Genomic DNA, 19674 nt, shown 5'->3' on the forward strand with positions numbered 1-19674 from the left:
CCAGCTTATTTATCCTTAATTTTTCTGTGAGATTAAGTAGGTGGGGAAACATGTTGGGACAGTTTGCCTAATGCCACAGGACGGTTAACAGCAGGACCTACAGTAAACTTTGCTGAAGTCTCCTATTTCTTACTGAAAAATACCTTTATACTTTGACATATTTGCTTCCTCATGAAATTGGTTTACCAGGGGTAAACTTTTATAGAAATGGTGCCTGAGTAATATTCCATTGTATATATCTACCACATCTTCTTTATCCATTTATCAGTCGATGGACATTTGGGCTCTTTCCATAATTTGGTTATTGTTGGTAATGCTGCTATAAACATCAGGGTACACATATCCCTTCAAATCACTATTTCTGTATCCTTCAGGTAAATACCTAGTAGTGTAGTTGCTGGATCATAGGATAAAGAAGATGTGGCATGCACACACACACACACACACACACACATATACATATACATAAACACACATATCTTGTATATATATTATGTATATAATTTTATATATATATATATACACACACACACACACATATATATAATGGAATATTACTCAGCCATAAAAACAAATGGAATCTTGACATTTGCAATGACATGGATGGAGCTGGAGAATATGATACTAAGTGAAATAAGTCAGTCAGAGAAAGACAAATACCATATGATTTCACTCACGTGGAATTTAAGAAACAAATGAACATGGGCAGGGAAGAGAGAGGCAAACCAGAAAACAGACTTTTTTTTTTTTTTTTTTTAAGATTTTATTTATCTGTCAGAGAGAGAGCACAGGGAGGGGGAGAGACAGCCAGAGGGAAAAGCAGACTCCCCGCTGAGCGGGGAGCCCGACGTGGGGCTCAATCCCAGGACTCTGAGATCATGACTTGAGCCGAAGGCAGAAACTTAACCAACTGAGCCACCCAGGCGTCCCAGAAAACAGACTCTTAACTATGGAGTACAAACTGAGGGTTACTGGAGGGGAAGGAGAGGGGTAGGTTAAGCAGGTGATGGGGATTAAGGAGTGCACTTGTTGTGATGAGCATTTAGGGTGTCGTATGTAAGAAATGAATTACAATTCTACACCTGAAGCTAATATTACACTGTATATTAACTAACAAATTTAAATTAAAATTTGGAGAAAGAAAAAAACAAAAAGAAGTTATGCCTGAAAGCACTTGTGTGTGTGTCTGTGTGCGCACGTGTTAATGAAAAAGAGCCATTGTGTTAGAATCAGCTATTGCCCATCTATCCATGCAAACTTATTCTTTGTAATATCTCAAGTCCAGCCCCTGGTCTCTTTCCTTTTGTTTTGATTAAAATAATTGGTTGCAACAATTACCTAAGTGGATATTTAATTCCTGACAATTATTTACAAACTAACATGAAGGTTTCTGTTGCCTTTCTTCAGTGTGAAAAGTTGCTTGGCATGTCAATTTATGCAAGTCTGTAAAGGAAATATTGGAATATTTGGAATTTCACCTTTCCAATTCATCTCACCCGGTCCTTCCTATTTCCATAGGCAATGTGTTACTGTCTGCTTTACTGTCTTTGTCTTTTTCAAAAATAGTTTCGCACCATCAGCAATTGAGCACAGTAGGTAGAATGTTGTACTGAATCATGACATGTTTTTTGTAACACTTCTTGGGATTATGTTTTGGATGATAGATGGTGATATTATAAACCCAAGACCCAAAGAGCAGGTCTTTCAAAGCAAAGGAAGAATGAGCGTTTTTTTTTTGTTTTTTTTTGTTTTTTTTTGGCTTTTGTCAAGATACAAATGCCATGTCTTTAGTATTAGAGGAAAACCAAGAACGAAGTTCCTTTTGTTTGCCCCCAAATCCTTTAACTTCTGAGACTCACTGTAAATGATGTGTCTATTTACACTATATCATATTTGTCATCCCTTGATAATTTTTCATTTTACTGCCATAACGTGTATGCCTTGAAATCTAAAAACGTTTTCTGCCCTCTTGTTTTGCTGAGACCTGTAGCTACTGGTTTGTTGGTTTGTTCCTAATATTTTAGCCCTGTCAAAGTCTCAGAAACCCCACCTCACAAGGGTTATATTTTGTGAGTGTCTTTCCCCAGTCATCATCTTCCCCCTTCTGTCTTGCCCCAGGGATGCCTGGCAGCGGCGTGGCACTGAAATCGTCGCCATCGATGCCCTTCACTTCAGACGCTACCTCGACCAGTTTGTGCCTGAGAAAATCAGACGCGAGCTTAACAAGGCCAGTAACCTCATTTCTTAGTTCATCTGGCAGCTGTCATCTATTTACTGCCATTTTATTAATGCTGAAATTAATGCTTTCTGGTAATTCTTGCAATGTCAGTATGTCTGCCCACAGCTCTCCTGATTTAATGGGTCTGTCAGCTTGTACAAGATGTACTTTCCATTTCGTAATTGCTTGATTACTGATGCCAGATAGATTGTTGGCTTGGTATTAAGCCCCACACATGCATTTAGCTCATCAAGTACTTTTACTTGCTTTGGAACATTATTATGGTAAAACCGTATAGAAATGAATAAGCACTAAAAATTTTTTTCACGCCTTTCAATGACGTCTCTACAAGGTATGCCATCAGGGTTAATACAGATAAACCATAAAAGTTAAGTTCTATTATAGGTGAGATTCACATGTTAATTGTTTTTGATTAGGTAATTTAACATATTTATGATGGAATCTGTGATTTTCTGTGATGCTTAGTGCTGTCTGCTATAATCATTTTTCTAATTGTATTACAGAAATATGAAAATGAGCCATACCTATTGTTCAGATTTTCACTACTGTTAACCATAATAAGTAAACTCTTATCATACAGTAGAGTGCTGATTGTATTCTCTAAATTTAGGGCTTTACCAAAATAGTTGATAATTTCTTCAGATCTTTTACAGCCAAGAAGACTGACCCAATCCTGAAAACCATTGCTTAATTCACATGACTCATGTTTGATTATGAGATTGTTTATTAAGATAATTGCATGGCTACATGTGTGCAAATCCCTACATAGACTTTTGATAATGACAGCAGACTGGTGTACCATTGCAAGGATATTGGGAGCTCCCTTGGATGGGCACATCTGACATTAGGTATATCACGCTCAGCTTCCCCCTGGTCTTACCACAGAAATGGTCTCTCTTGTGGTGCTCTGCATGTCTAGCACAAACACCTTGCCTTTCATATAGTTAGTAAAATAAACGACCAAATAATCCAGAGAGGCTTTTACTACTCTTACAACTTGGTATGTATTTTGAGTATAATTATATATATTATCTTATATTCTGATCTACTTGAGAATCTAATTGTTGAATGTGTTTTCTTATACATATCTATTAGATTATTTTAATTATTTTAATGTTTAGAGTTCTCAAAGGGGTCTCTTAAAAATTTTGAAGAGGAAATGCACTATTTTCCAAAGTTGAACTTAGATAACAGATATCGCTTATATATATTTTTAAGTAATTCCTCAGAAAAGCGATGCAGAAAGACTGTTCCTTGGTATATGAACAGGTACAATTTCTCTCTTTTACCTGACTTTGTAAATCAGAGATTCTTTAACAAAGAATATCTTTTATTATATTAGATACATTTTAAACGTAAGCCTTTCCCTGTTCCAAACTCTTTTTTTTTTTTTTTAAGATTTTATTTATTTATTTGACAGAGAGAGAGAGACAGCCAGTGAGAGAGGGAACTCAAGCAGGGGGAGTGGGAGAGGAAGAAGCAGGCTCCCAGCGGAGAAGCCTGATGTGGGGCTCGATCCCAGAATGCCGGGATCACGCCCTGAGCCGAAGGCAGACGCTTAACGACTGCGCCACTCAGGCGCCCCACCTGTTCCAAACACTTACCTTGAAGCAATTATATCCAAGTACATGATGTTTTTATTGTATAGCATATCAAGTAGAATGAGATTTATCTTTAGATTTTCATCAGATGTTCTTTCTTTATTAAACACATTATATGAATTTGTCACATGGGCATGGTCATTGATACTAAAAGACATTTGTATAAGCAGTAGGTAGTTTGGGGAAAATTATATGAAAAGGAAATGTGTTTAATCATAATCATACGGTAACACAAATTTAAAGCTTCTTTTTCTTATGGATAAAATTTATATTCCCATAAATACTTTTCTGTAGGAGCTAGATCATTCCATTTTAGAAATTATCTGCAAATATGATCTTTTTAAATGATAACCCTGGGCATAAATAAATCTTTTCTTTTTTAAACTGCCCATAGTCTATTGATGTTCTCTACATTTACTGATACAGCACTAACCTCAGTTTACCTACCCTCAAAGACACCAGAAATTTTAAAGGTGTGAAACCTTGGTACATGTAAATAGGTTGTAAGGATTGGAAAACATTTATTTGTAGAATGTAGAGTCCTTAGGAAACACACTTTATACAGAAAGAATGAGTCTTTAAATAACAACAGATGAAGCTTTATTTCATTCAAGTCAGTCAGTGCCAAGCACACTGCCTTGCTTATGAAAACTTCTCAAAAATATTTGTTGGATGCATTAGTTGGTGATTCATTAAACTTCTTAGGTATTACTGACACAGTTTTTTAAGATAAACATTTTATATATACATTATCTTAAATCACTTAAAATGTTATGAATTTATAGGTATTTCCCAAATATTCTTTAAGTGCTAGATAAAGCCCGGTAAGTCCAGTGTTGATTCAAGTATGGAATAGATGAAACCATATGAAGCAGATGGATTGATAGTTATGTCCTTCTCTGTTTCAGCCAGCCATCATTTATGTTAATATGCAATTAAATCTAATTTATAGTTCATAAGAGATTCTTTTCTGTCAAGTGCAGATAGGAGTTTTTTTTAATTATGTAAGTAACAATAGTAAAAGAAGAGCTAACATTAAATGATTGCTTATGATATGCTAGGCACTCTACCTAGCACTTTAAATGCAATGTCTAATTTAATCAGAACCACCCAGGGAGATGTAGATAGTCTTCTTGTCTCCAGTTTGGAGATCATGAAGTTAAATCAGGAAGTTAAATAACTTACCCCATGTCACACAGATGGGCAGTGAAGAAGTCAGGACTTGAATCCAGGTTCCCCTGACTTCAAATTACTTTTTAAAAATGTAACTTCTCCCACATAGTGATATTACTATAACTAGGTCTGTCTTTCCAGACTTTTTACAGTCTTAAATCATTAAGAATGTTCCCTGCATATTCTTAACAGTCTCCTATAAACATATAGGCTTTGGTTACCTCTTCTCCTTTAATTATAATCCTGTACTGTGAGCAAGTCTCCAGTGATTGCTTTTCTTAATATCCTTTTTTGTTTGATAAACTTTTTAAAGGAAATTTGAGGGCTTTCCCCCAGGCTATTTATTAAATTCCCATAAGACAAGGAAATACCACAGGTGTAGAGTAGCCCATCAGCACATGGGCTAACATTGAGAAAGTACCTGGTTTATGGCCTGGCACCATGGGAAGGTACTTGATAAATATATATTCTTTCCTTCACTGCTAAATTCTAAAACATTTGATCTTTAGCTGAGAATTAGTTTTCTAATTCTTTCATTGAAAAAGAAGAAAGCAATAAATGATTTTGTTAAATGTCATTGACAACTTAGAGAACTAATCCAAATAACTTTGGGCCTTCTAAATAAAAGCATTCCGTCATTTATTGGTTACATTTACCTATTAAAATAGAGTATGAATTTTAGTACAGCGACAGGGAGTTTTACATAAACTGACAGCACAACTTGGAGAGAATTTAAGTTAAATATTTACGTCTCACTGTTTTGTAAACGTAGGCTTAAAGCAGAAGTCTATATATTAAAATGCTTTAGAGATGACTTATACAATTCTACTCTTTTATGCCACAGAGAAAGTGAGTAGGAATAGAAAAACTCATTTTTTTCTAGGAAGTAATAGAGCATAAGACCAGTTTTCACCATCAGAATTCAGTGTGGATCTCTGAACTCTAGGGGCTTGTTTGCTACTTTTAGGTATTAGTCTTCAGATAATAATTGAAAGAGCAATCCCACAAAGTGTTTTATCCCCTCTGGAAACAGTCTGCTCCATCAAGGCTCCACCTGTCCTATTGGACCCACATAGTGACCTGCAAACAGAGTTGGTTTTTAAAAGGAAGAATCTGTCTCCTTTTATCTAACTGGTATTGTGAAGCAATGTTTAATCCTATGAGAGATCAGCTGGGTGACATTCTAGAGGAGAATTATCCTTGTAGTTGGAAAGATTTATGACTCCAGCTTGCAAAAGTTGCAAATGGCTCAGCAACGGAAGAAAGAAATCATCTGTGAAAAGTTGTATTTAGCCATGTTAGGCTCATTCAACTAAGATTAAGTAATGAATATATTTTATAGAGGCTTCTGGATCAGAAGTTGAATAAAGCAAACTGACCACCCCAACAGGAATACCACCATTTACCCTTTTAAATTGATTTCTTCATTTTTTTGGTATTACCCATCAACAAATTTGGAAAGACATGGTTATTAAACCAGAGCTTGATTAACAAAACCATTCAATACTAGCTGCTGGTATTTCTAAGGAGTTCAACATGTAGGGTAGCTGATATTGCTCAGTTAGTTGGGAGAGTGTTAGAATGGAGGAGGAGTTCAATATCTGATCATTTATATTTTCTTAAATTACAGTTGAGCTTGAACAACTTGGAGATTAGGGATGCCAACCCTCTGCACGGTCAAAAATCTACGTATAACTTTGAACTCCCCCAGAACTTAACTATTAATAGCCTCCTATTGACTGGAAGCCTTACTGAAACATAAACAGTTGATTAACACATAGTTTGTATGTTATATGTATTATATACTGTATTGTTAAAGTAAGCTAAAGAAAATGTTATTAAGAAAAGCATAAGGAAGAGAAAAATACATTTACAGTACTATGCTATATTTATCGAAAAAAACCCTGCATATAAGTGGACCACCCAGTTCAAACCCATCTTGTTCAAGTGTCACCTATATGTATCTCTTTACTTTTCAGGAATATTAGCCCAAAACGTGTCATTTTTAGTGAATTTTTCCTTCAGTCTCTTAATATATAGATTCAGAATAGCAATAGATATACCTAATCCAATCTTTGATTTCACACACGAGGAAACTAAGGTCTGCATAATTCTTTCATTTTATATAGCATTTTAAAGCAAAATCAATTTACTAATGTTTCAATTATTTTAAAGAGAAAAAAGTCGTTCGTGATCCTACCTTTCAAATAGTTTTTATTTTTATAGGTCTTTCCACATGAATATTTAGTTTCATAAAAATGTGTTCAAAAGTTACCTATAACTTTGTATTTTACCTACTTAACAATATATTGTAAATGTTTTTCATACTTTCTAATATCTTCATAATAGTATGCTTAATGTCCATAAAACTGGTTGGATTGGCGTACTATGATTAAACTACTATTTTTGAACAATTAGGTGGTCCTAAGTATCTCTCATTATACATAATGTAGTAATAAACCTCTTTGTTATTTAATCACATAAGAAATTTGCAAAATTGTTATTAATCTAAGGATAATATTTTTTTTTAAGTAGGCTCCACGCCCAACGTGGGGCTTGAACTCGGGTTTAACCCTGAGATCAAGAGTCACATGCTGTATCAACTGAGCCAGCCAGGTGCCCCTCTAAGGATATTTTAAGACTTGATTCATGTTATTTTATTCTCTTCCAAAAGATTCTTTTTTAAAAACATTTATTTATTTTAGAGAGCATTGGGGGAGGGACAGAGGAAGGAAATCCTCAAGCAGACCCCCTGCTGAGTGTGTAGCCCTACCAAGGGCTAGATCCCAGGACCCTGAAATCATGACCTGAGCTGAAATCAAGAGCTGGCCAGTCAACTGACTGAGCCACCCAGGTGCCCATTTTCCAAAAGAGTCTTAAGGATTTTTTTATATTATGATTGTTTTTAATTCTAAGATCTCAGGAAATCAATATTGGTACCAACTGTGTTTAAGTTAGACGAGTGGTGGTAGGTTATCTTCAAATAAGCAACTCTTTAAGAACAATAATTGTTAAATTATTAATCTAGCAAACAATATAATGTGTTTACATTAAAATGAAAGACATAGTTAAATTATATCTACTTGGGCCTGCTAAACTTATGTTGAAGCCTGAGTTCTTATTTCAGTGTGCATGTGTTCATGTATGTCTGTGCCTGGGTGTTTGTGACCAACTATTCCCCTGAGTACCGTCTATTTCCCGGGTCCAGTTCTAGGCCTGTAGATTTTTACAACTGTTTTCTTTGTTTTATTTTTCACTTTTTTCCAGCCTACATTTCTGTCTTTATGTCACCACTTCCCAGCTGGGCTCTAGTTTTTAACTCTAGATACCAGTGTTTTCTTCCTGTCTCTTGCTTTTTAAATCTCTCCTTTGGAACCTTCAAGACTCCAAAATTACCTTTATCTTCCCTTTCTTCTTCCCTTCCCATCAAAATTCATTCTGAGATATAAGTGTTCACTGGTATCCTCTACTTACTGTCCTAAGATGTGGCTGCTTCGTCTTTTTCTCTTTAAAGTTGTTTATTAGTAAAAATAAATAGCTCTGTCATTGGTGAATATCATGTCAGGATGTGACTGTAGAGTTCGAGCTGGCTTTCTTTTTATTCTTACTGCTCTGATTAATCTCAAGTGCTATCTAGCTGTGGGTGTGGAAAAAAAAATGTATTTGTTGCCAGCGTGGAGCTCTTGAGAACTCCTAGTACCTTTCCCTATGAAGTAAGAACTTGGCAGCGCTTTTGAGGTCTCTATCCTCATCTGATCTTTATTTGTTAATAAAGGGTCTCATTACTGTTGTAAAAGGAAATGATTCCCTGATTAGTGACCCTGCTCTGGTCTCTAGCATTTGAGGGATCGCTCTTCTTACTGCAGAAGGGAGAAGCATACGTTGTCTGTCTAAAGGGGACTCAGAGGAGCTTGCTGCCTGTATCTTATTTCTGACTATAGAAATGCTTGGTTTAAACAGAATAAAAGAATTTTGTATTTAATCATTATAAACAGTTATTCTTTATACCTAATTACTTTTGTAGTTTTATATCATTTAATTTCTGGTTAACTTTTTTAAAGTTTTGATTTGTTTCGATCAAAACACCAAATGCAGGTTAATGTCAGTTTTATAGTCTGTTTTTTGTTATGGCCATTTTTCAATGTATTTGTGGAGGATTTTTGTTTTGTTTTTTAATACAGTTGGTTAGCACTTTATGTTAGTTTTGTCTCCTAATAATATAAATATTTCAAATTCTCTGTTGTTAGGCTCTAGTTTCACCAAGCTATGTTTGCTCATTAAATATGAGTCAGCCCAGGTATAGAGATGGCAGTAGGAAGAGACTAAAGCCATTCTGACAGTATAAAAGAGAGGCAGCCCCAACAGGAGGCTAAGAAATCATCTTCTTCATCCAGGCCTGTTAAGGAGAATTTGACAGCAAACCAAGTGGCAAAGTTATGTCTATTCTGACCGAGTTTGTTCTCCCCTTGTTGGCAGAAAGACAGAGACTCTGTATCTTTTAAGAACCTGCTCAAAAAAAATTGAGCTCTTTGATATTTTTGATCTGAAAGAGATTTTCAGAAGCTCCATGCATCTGATTACACAGGTAATTTGTGAGTTCTAGTGTAAGCTCTGTACCACAGTGTTGAATAATGGTCTGGTACCAACTTATAATTAATATCTGTCAGGATTTACAGCCTAGGAGGGGGTGGAAGGAATAGCCTTGTTAATCTATCCAGACAGTGTGTAAAATAAATTTTTATACCTTTGTGGAAACTTCAGAGAGCAATTTACTATATTCTATGTGTGGGTTTCATAGAAGCATCTTTCTTTATCCTTGGTTTTTCTCTGGGAACATTTGTCACACATCATTCTTTTTAGTTTATTTACTATTATACATAAGCTGTATTTTAGGCTTTGTTTGGTACCAGGAGAGATTTGCTTTGCTATTATATTAAACTTTTTAATATAGTCTGATAGTTTCAGAAAACTAAGAACCCTTAGGAGGCAGAAAAACCAACTGGGCTGACAGCAAAGAATGGAAAACAAACTCTGGGACCTTAAACTGCAGTCTTCTCATATATAAAATTAGCTGTTCCTCTAATTAATACTTAGCCAGCGTCCTCAGGATATATTGTATTTTTCTCAGGTGACTACCGAATTTTAAAATATTCTGGCTTAAAACAGAGCTGTGAAACCAGAGAATCTTAGAGCTGGAGGGGATCTTAAAGGTTATTTTATAACCAGGTATAGGAATCCCTTTTATATGTATAGTTGTTTGTTCATTATCAAGCATTTCAGTGGCAGGAAGCACATTTAAAAGCTAATCACAGTTATTAATCTAGTCCCAATAATTCAGAGACTGAGCACAGAGGAAGCATAATGGAAAAAAATGGTGATCAGAAGTCTTCAAATAAAGCAATGTGTTAAGTGCCTTTCCTTCCTTTAGTTCCTGGTAGTTTGTAATTGGGATCCTATCAGTACTTAAGATCTCTCTTATATTTCCATTCATATTTGTTTGAATCAGATAAAGAAACTGAGACCCATATTGGTTTAAAGGCTTTGATGTGTCTAACATCAAAACAAATAAATACTAGAATTGATCATTTCTTACTCTCTTGTATAATCCCTTTTCCCTCTACTTTGGCCCCGAAAGGAAGAAAGAAAGAGAAAGAAAGGAAGAGAACATAAGCTTGATAATAGCTACTGATCCTAGTACATCAGTCAGAAATACTGTTAGTGTCTAGTCACTCACATGTTGTGATGTTTCTTTCATCCTGCAGGCTTACTGTGGATTTCTCCGTCCTGGAGTTTCTTCAGAGAATCTTTCTGCAGTGGCCACAGGAAATTGGGGCTGTGGTGCCTTTGGTGGTGATGCTAGATTAAAAGGTGAGTAAATAAGTTGTTGTAAGAAGGATAATAGCATTCTGACCAGGGAGAAAAGTTAGCCCTTCAAACTTGGATTTCTAATGTTCTATTGTAATAAGAGACCCACAAAGATCAAAGAGAAGAGAAAAACAATATTTGACACCATCCTCTCTTTTCTTATCGTGTTTAAGGGAATTCTTATTTTTATTTACTATTTTCCTTCAGAGGTCACTTATCTCTTTGATCTACCAGACACAGTATTTAGCTGACTAGAGATATGGAAGAGTACAAAATGACTGTGAAGTTTCAAACCAAAGCCCCCATTAAGCACCTTCCTTGGCAGAAGTGATTTTGATGGACAGAACTTTTTTTTTTTTTTTTTTGAAGATTTTGTTTATTTGACAGAGAGAGAGACACAGCAAGAGAGGGAACACAAGCAGGGGGAGTCGGAGAGGGAGAAGCAGGCTTCCTGCTGAGCAGGGAGCCCGATGCGGGGCTTGATCCCAGGACCCTTGGATCATGACCGGAGCCAAAGGCAGTCACTTAACAAGTGAGCCACCCAGGCGCCCCTAGAACTATTTTGTTGACTCATGCATTCACCAAACTTGTGAGGTATCTGCCATGTTTTAGGCACTGTGGTAGACTCTGAGAATACAGAGGTGAACAAGATGTGGTCCTTGCTTTGGAATTCACAGTCCAGCGTATGAGAGAGAGGCATAGACAAATGAAGGATAGTAGTGAGTAGAGGTACACATATGTGGAAGTATAGCTTGGGAGAGCTGCGTGAATAACATTTTTGAGGAGCCATTTGGGTACCCAAGAAGGATAAACATTTCTTATGGTAGAAAAATCACAAAATCTGATCAACAAAACTATTGGCCATTTACCAAATTATGACATTTTCTTTACTCTCAGAAGTATTAGTTATAGAAAATAGTATTATATCATTACTTAGGAAGGTTACTATTCTATGTCAACCTGACTGGTCTGACGCCAGCTAGGTGTGCTGCAGTATAATCCTGCCATTAACTACCCGGAGTTAGTACAAACCCCACAGGTTAAGGGCAGAGTCCTCCGTAAGACCACCCCTCCTTCAAACTCTAGCTGCAAGTCTGGGGTGGGGTGTCCGCAGGCCACCTATACCTCTGACCAATTGCCTACCAATCTAGGAGGTTCTCACAACCCCCTTCAAGTCTGATAATTCACTGGAATGACTCAGAGAACTCAAGAAGGTGCTACTACAGTTTTATTATAAAGGATATACAGAGGGTGAGTGAGATCTGGGAGGGAATACAGAGCTTCCATGCCTTCTCCCTGTGGTGTCAACAGCACATCACTGTCCTCACACATCAGCATGTTTGCCAACTTGGAGGCTTCACTGACCTTTGATGTCCAGAGTTTTTATTGGGGCTTCATTATGTAGGCATCGTTGATTAAATCATTGGCCACATCATTGAACTCAGTTTCAGCCCTCCTTCTACTCCCTGGAGGTCAGTGGCTGAAAATCCCAGAGGTCAGTGGCTGAAAATCCCAATCTTGTAGCTATCTCAGGGCCCTCCCAGAGGCACCTCCTTAGCATAACAAAGACAGTATCACTCAGGAAATTCCAAGGGTTTTTGAAATTCTTTGTTATACTGCAGTTATTAAAGTAACAAGAAAACAAAGCAAACATAAAACAACCAGCTGGACTTGATAGACAAACTATGAGTAAAATCTTGTCTCTGGGAACTAAACAATTGAGTCTGTCATAATTTCTGAGTGTTATTTTTGTAAAAGTGACACATTTATTATTTTTTAATCCAGAAAAATATTATGAAGTATGTAAAAATCATCAGAATTCATTGTTAGCATTTTGGTGACCATCCTTTCAGAAGACATTCCTATGTAACAATTTGTGTAACCATTTGACATTAATAACATGACACCATATTGTCTGTGTTTTAACCTCTTCTTCTTGATAACCCTACAGTCTCATGGATGGCTTTCAACACCAACAAATGTAAATGTACTGTCAACATTTTTAATAGCTACATAGCATTCTGTTGTATGTACCTCTCTGTACCATAATTTATTTCAGTGGTTCCCCCATTTATAGACAGTTGGTTTATTTTCTTTATCTTATATTACAAGCAGTACTGCGGTATATAAATATATGTTATATATCATTATTTTCATAGGGTTAATTCCTAGAAGGAGTGAGATTAATGACTCAAAGGACATACATACTTTATATTTTGATACTTGTTGCAAACTGTCCTTCTGAAAGGCTGTATCAATTTATACTGTCTTCCTTGCATAAGAAACCTTACCAACAGATTTTGTCAATTTTTAAAATTTCTCTGAGGTTTAACATTTTTTATATGTTTATTGCCCATTTGTATTTGCCTTGTGAATTGCTTTTTCACTCTTCTGTCCATTTGGCTCTTTGGGAATAGTTTTGACTTTTCATTGACTGTTACTCTTTGTATATTAAGAATGTTAATTATTTGCAATGTTGCAGGTATTTTTCTCAGCTTTTTCATTTATTTCAGCCTATTAGGTTGTTGTCATATGTCGTTAATTTTTATGTGTTCACATATTTGTGGCATGCTTAGAAAAATCTTTTCTGTTCCTTCATTCTAAAGATTTTCTCACCCATATCTTTTTCATATTCGGAAACAAAAACTGCATGTTATTATTTTCAGTGTTTTAAAAATCTATAGATGAAAGAATTTCTGGGTTTTATGAAATTCTTTATCATCCTCGATTTGTTTGAAGAAACCTGTTTTTCACTCTGGGCTTATTGATCTTATGACAGATACTTTTTTTCTGTTTTTCTTTTAAGTAAAATGAATGAGTAGATTCATATCATCAATCCAAAAAACCAGGTCTGCCATAAGCCTTGGTCATTTGTGCTGGACAATTTGAGAAGCTTTATAAATGTGTTTGTTTCCTTTCTTTTCCTTACGGCATAAAAATCTTTTTCTCAGATTATAGTTTTGTTTCCCCTGGTGAGTATCAAGCATAGTATTCAAAGATTTTCATTATGTAGTTCATTTTTTCAATTATTGAGATTTAAACTTTAGAGTGACTTTTTGACAACTCCCTCCTCTTCATTAATTTGAATAATCATTAAAGATTGGTGTAGTTATCTATCCGTTAGTGGGGAATTATTTACTAATACTGATTTTGAGAAGAAAGATATTGTGGTACATCTATGTAATGAAATATTATGCAGACATTATAACTGTTGCGGAAATACAACTGCTAACATGGAAGGATGTTTTTGGAATACTGCCAAATGGGGGGAAATGCACAGTATATGCATGGTAAACCATTTTAAAAATTAAATTATGAATATAAAATAATCACAAATTTGAGATTCTCTATGTTTATCCATTTATGTGTAAAGATTAACTATGGTTGTCTCTAAGTGAGTGATACTGATGATTTTTTTAAATTTGTATTTTTCTGTTGTAAACATATATTGTTTTTGTAACAAAGAGTCTTATCAAAAAATTTTCTGGGGTGCCTGGGTGGCGCAGTCCTTAAGTGTCTGCCTTCGGCTCAGGGTGTGATCCCCGTGTTCTGGGATCAAGCCCCACATCAGGCTCCTTCGCTGGGAGCCTGCTTCTTCCTGTCCCACTCCCCCTGCTTGTGTTCCCTCTCTCGCTGGCTGTCTTTCTCTGTGTCAAATAAATAAATAAAATCTTCAAAAAAATTTTTTTTCTGACAACATGGATAGATGTTGAGGGCATTGAAATGAGTGAGGCACTTATGTGTGGAATGTTAAAAAAAAGAAAGAAAGAAAGAAAGAAAAACAAAAACTAGCTCATAGATATAGAGAACAGGTTTCCAGAGGTGGGGTGTGGGGGTGGGTGAAATGGGTGAAGGGAGTCAGAATGTACAAACTTCCAGTTATAAAATGAATAAATAATGGGGATGTAATGTATAACATGGTGACTATAGTTAATAACTGTATTGCATACTGGAAAGTTGCTAAAAGAGTAGATCTTGAAAGTTGTCATCACAAGAAAAAAATTTGTAACTATGTGTGGTGATAGGTGTTAACTGTACTTTTTGTGGTGATCATTTCTCAATATATACAAATGCCAAATCATCATATTCTATACCTGTAAGCTAGTATAATTTTGTATGTCAATTATATCTCAATTTAAAAAAAAAAGTCAGCCATCAGGACAGTGTAAGTTCCTCTTTTACAAGCTCACATTCTTTCTCGTTAGTCACATAGACATGATGAAGGAGACATTTATTTATTTATTTATTTATTTATTTATTTTTTTTTTTTTTTTAAAGATTTTATTTATTTATTCAACAGAGATAGAGACAGCCAGCGAGAGAGGGAACACAAGCAGGGGGAGTGGGAGAAGAAGAAGCAGGCTCATAGCGGAGGAGCCTGATGTGGGGCTCGATCCCAGAACGCCGGGATCACGCCCTGAGCCGAAGGCAGACGCTTAACCGCTGTGCCACCCAGGAGCCCCGAAGGAGACATTTAAATTCTAGGTGAATCTCCTGGAGAAGAGAGTACCAAGAAAAAGATGTTTGCTAATGACCCAGTATTAAGGAGATAAAGCAGATGCATAGGAAAGAATCAAGAGGCCAGTTCAGAGTATCAATAGATAATAGAAGGTTGGAACTAAAACACTTTGAGAGCAGATAAAGACAGGGCCAATATTAACTTTTTCTCGACTCATCATCTTTATCTGTCCCTAGGTCTTACCAAACCTACCAAGAAGAGTCTTTGAACCATCAGATGCTATGGCTACCTTATAAGAGAAAGAAAGAAGGAAGGATAGTTAAAAAAAAAAAAATCATGGAGAGAGAACATGGGCATTTAAACTTAAACTTGTGTTTCTTTTATCAACAATAAGGCTAAATATTTATTTATATGCTTGCTGCCTAACTGTACATGAGTATTGCAATTTACAACAATTTAATTTTGAACTGTTTTCATTGTACATTCTGTTGACAGCTGTTAAGGTAATATTTTTCATATATTTATTTATTCAACAGACATTTACTAACAACTTTCTGCCAATGGCCTTAGGAGCTAGAAGGTAGGAGGAGGGACATAGGGAAGAGGTAGGGACTTGGTGCCTGTCCCCCACCAGCAACCAGTCATTTCCTGCATGCCTGTGCTACCACATGGGTTCTCTCTATTCTTCTACCTGGCCCTCATCTTTCTGAGCACCTTGTGGAGGCCTATGGAAAAAAGCTTTTCAGTGAGTGTGAACTCTCTTTATTTCTGGGGCTCCTGGTTATTCCAAAGTAACCGCCTGGTCTACACTTGGCTTTTAAAATTATGTTAAGGTTTTAGCTGATTTATTTTTATCCATTTGTATGGTGGTCACCTCTGTCTCCTGTGCTCTTTCAAAGATAATAGTTTATGCGTTTTGTATCTTCTTGGAGGGGGTTGTCATACTTTGGTTGCCTTGCAACAATGCAACTCTCTGGTAGACTCAGGAAAAATTTATGATTTTTTGGATTATTTGGCTTTTTTTCATTGTTAGGATGGAAGCAACTTCTTTTTGCAGCTTTATTCTTCCTATCTCAGTAGAGACTGTGAAGTGGGCTTCTGCCCTAAGTGTACCACCAGACACCCATGAGATTTTTAGGAGATAAATTAAAACCATTTTGAAATGGTTGGTTTAAAAATAAAATGGTTTCTCTCATCTTTTATTTCTAAATTTTATTACATTATAATCAAAGAGTGTAGATAGTATTATTTCTACTTTTTGGAGTATTTTGAGTTTCTCTTGGTGGTCTAACAGTCATATGTTGTAGATACTATATTGGCACATGAACAGATGTCTCTGAAACATATAGAACTTATTTTATGTCTATTAGATTCTGTCTTACTAGATCAGACCCTGTATCCCTCTAATTTTGATGGTTGCTTTGTGAAGGGATTAAGTGGTACTCTAAAGGTCTTTCTTTTATTATTTTTGCCAATTCCTCCTTCCATTTCCTTCAATATTAATTTTTTATACCTCTCCATACTATGTTACCTTATTTGGGAAAATTATGCCATTGCTAGTTTACTGTAATTAAAAGATATCTTGATGTTGTAGTCCTATGTATTTTCTTTTTTATCTCCATTCCCTCCTTTCACTACCTAAAAGTGATTTGCATATAAAATATGCCCAATGAATTTCTCTTTAACAAATTTATTCAACAACCCTGTGTGCCTTTCATTAATCTGTGGTTTTTCACATTTTTCTGAAATTGCCTATTAGTATCTGGCTAATTCCCTGTGTTCCTTTAAGACTCCACTCTAGTGTTAACTGTTCCACAAAGATCCCCGTTTCTCTCCTACCACCTATCTCCAACTCGCCAACACTGCAGCAAAGTTCTGTAGTAGGATTCTTTAGTTTTGAAAGACCCTAATCTACCTAGTCACTTAAGCCCGAATGGGGATTATTGGCTAATGTGGATGAGATGCAGGAGCTGGAGACCAAATAGTTCCAGGCTTATACTACTGTAATTGAGCGACCCTAGAGGGAAGGAGAACTCCTTTATTTAAAAACTTTATGGTTGGGTACCTGGGTGGCTCAGTTGGTTAAGTGTCTGCCTTCAGCTCAGGTCATGATCCCAGGGTCCTGGGATCAAGCCTCGCATCAGGCTGTGCACTCAGCGAGGAGTCTGCTTCTCTCTCTGCCCTTCCATGCATACTCCCTCTCTCTCTCTCAAATAAATAAATAAAATCTCTTTAAAAAGTTTATAAATGAAAAAAATTAAAATATTATGGAAATACTCTAATTCAACCAACTTAGATCACTTTTCCCATCTCTTGGACCAAATCATTATAGCCAGGAAGTCAGTCAACACTGGACACATCCCCAATGAGATTATAGAAACTTTTTATAAATTAATTTTCCTTTATACCTTGTATCCCATTGACATCAAACTTAAATAATGTCTGTACTGGTTGTTTTGCTGTTTTGGAATCAAGATAGTTAAACTCCAGAAAAACAATTGATCTAGAAAAGATGGGAACTTGAACCATTCTGATAAATCATTTTCTACCATGCTATCATTGGCCTAGCCTATCCTTTTGGTTGGGGTTTGTGGGAGGTCTATTTGTGGAAGTGGGGAAGGGGTGACTATCAATAAAAAATGGAAGGTTATAATAGCAATATGGGCCAGTTCAGTTCAGTTTGTCTTACCACAGGCTCCTTATCACTTTGCTTACTTCTGTCAGAAAACACCACACTCCATTTCTTTCTCGGCCTTGCTCTTACACACTTGAGTAAGAATATTCGTTCCTTAACATTTCCACATTGTCCTCTTCTGTGGCCCAGTGCCTAGAATGGGGTTTTGTACATGATAATGCATTCAAGGTATCTAGAGTGAGTGGAATGGTGGTCATCAGAACCTCGGAGATGCCATTTAGTTAGTGGATCTGGGAAATAGCTTTGGGAGATTTTAACTGTGGGTTACTAATGATCAGCCAGGTTTAGGAAAGACTGTATTTTCTCCTTTAGTTTGCATAGTTACCCTTTAGTTTGTAGCCACATTTTTAAGATGAGGAAACCAGGGTTCAAAGAGAGGCTGATAAACCTGCCCAAAGAGAGAGAGCTAGTAAATATCAGAAGCAAAATTCACATTTGCCCTTTTTCAAAAACCAGTATATTTTTATTATTGTTGTTGTTGGTTGAGAGCATGTTGAGTGCATTCTGTGTTCCAGAAATTGTACTAAGTGCCTTCCTTTCATGTATTAGCTCATAACAATGTATTAGGTAAGTTTTATTTTTATCTTTATAGGTGAAATAACCAAGGCATAGAGAGGTAATTAACTAGCCCGAGGTCACTAGGATAGCATGCAACAGTGTTAGGATACCAACCAGCATTGATGCCCAAGAGCCCAGTGTCTGCACTCTTGCTGTTTAATCTTTATTGGCCACAAGTTCTAGATCTGGATCTGGGTTTGGGATTTGCCATTCTAGAGATGGTTGAATTCTTAAAGAGAGAGTACATTTAAAGCAGGTGGCTTAGTCAGTTAAGCATCTCACTCTTGGTTTTGGCTCAGTTTGTGATCTCAGGGTTGTGGGATCAAGTCCCAGGTTGGACTCTGTGCTCAACATGGAGTCTGCTTGAAGAGTCCCTCCGCCCTTCCCCCAACTCTCTCTCTCTCTCTCAAATAAATAAATAGATAAATCTTTTTTTTTTTTTTTTAAGCAGCTAAAAAGATCAAAGATGGAGCCTTCAGTAAAATGGGGGTTTGGGAGCAGCTGCAGGTGGTGATGATTAAAAACAGTAGCCAGAGGACAAGACCAGTTACAGAATAAGAGTTGACTGAGAGGAGTGAGCAAGAAGTCTTGAGCTTTTAGGGTAACCAGTGTGTAAGAGCTCACGAAACACCTTGGGTGTTTTAGAAGGGCATCAGTAGTACTTTCAAATCTATACTATTGGGTCTTCTTGCCAACATGCATTTAAATAATGTAAAAACTTGAGGAAATTCTTCTGGTTGGCATAAGGTATGTTTGCTTGGAGTAGAGCAGAATGACTTGGCATGACAGCTTTGCAGAATAGTGAGTGAGGGAGCATGTCCTTGAGTCAAGACTGCCAGGATTCAAAACTCAGCTTCACTGTTTTCTGGCCTGTAACCCTAGACAAATTATTTAACCTTTTGGTGTCCATATTGCCTTATTTTTAAAACGGAGACAATACTAATATTTACCTTATTTAGTTTCTGTAAGGATTAACTGAGTTAACCCTTGTAAATCTTGAGTTTATGCTTTTAAAACTGCTAGAACCATTCAGCATGCTGTAAGAACTCGGTGTTAGCAGTTGTTACTAAAATTACATGCTGAT

General features: G+C 36.3%; 1 protein-coding gene across 6 annotated transcripts in view; it reads left to right on the forward strand.

The window, feature by feature from the left end:
- PARG (poly(ADP-ribose) glycohydrolase) overlaps positions 1-19674 on the forward strand; it is a 122773-nt gene that overhangs the window by 93729 nt on the left and 9370 nt on the right. For 5 of the 6 annotated variants that reach the window (XM_045809875.2, XM_045809874.2, XM_045809873.2 and 2 more), the window contains exons 15-16: positions 2119-2227; positions 10776-10881. In XM_045809875.2, the coding sequence (XP_045665831.1) occupies positions 2119-2227; positions 10776-10881 (215 nt within the window). Of the gene's footprint in view, positions 1-2118; positions 2228-10775; positions 10882-15573; positions 16931-19674 lie in introns of those variants that run through there. The other variant, XM_087862937.1, reaches the window with a different exon arrangement.

Source organism: Ursus americanus, chromosome 6, assembly GCF_024610735.1.
Source record: "Ursus americanus isolate L20-20 chromosome 6, mUrsAme1.1.p, whole genome shotgun sequence".
In the NCBI taxonomy this organism is placed as follows: Eukaryota; Metazoa; Chordata; class Mammalia; order Carnivora; family Ursidae; genus Ursus; species Ursus americanus.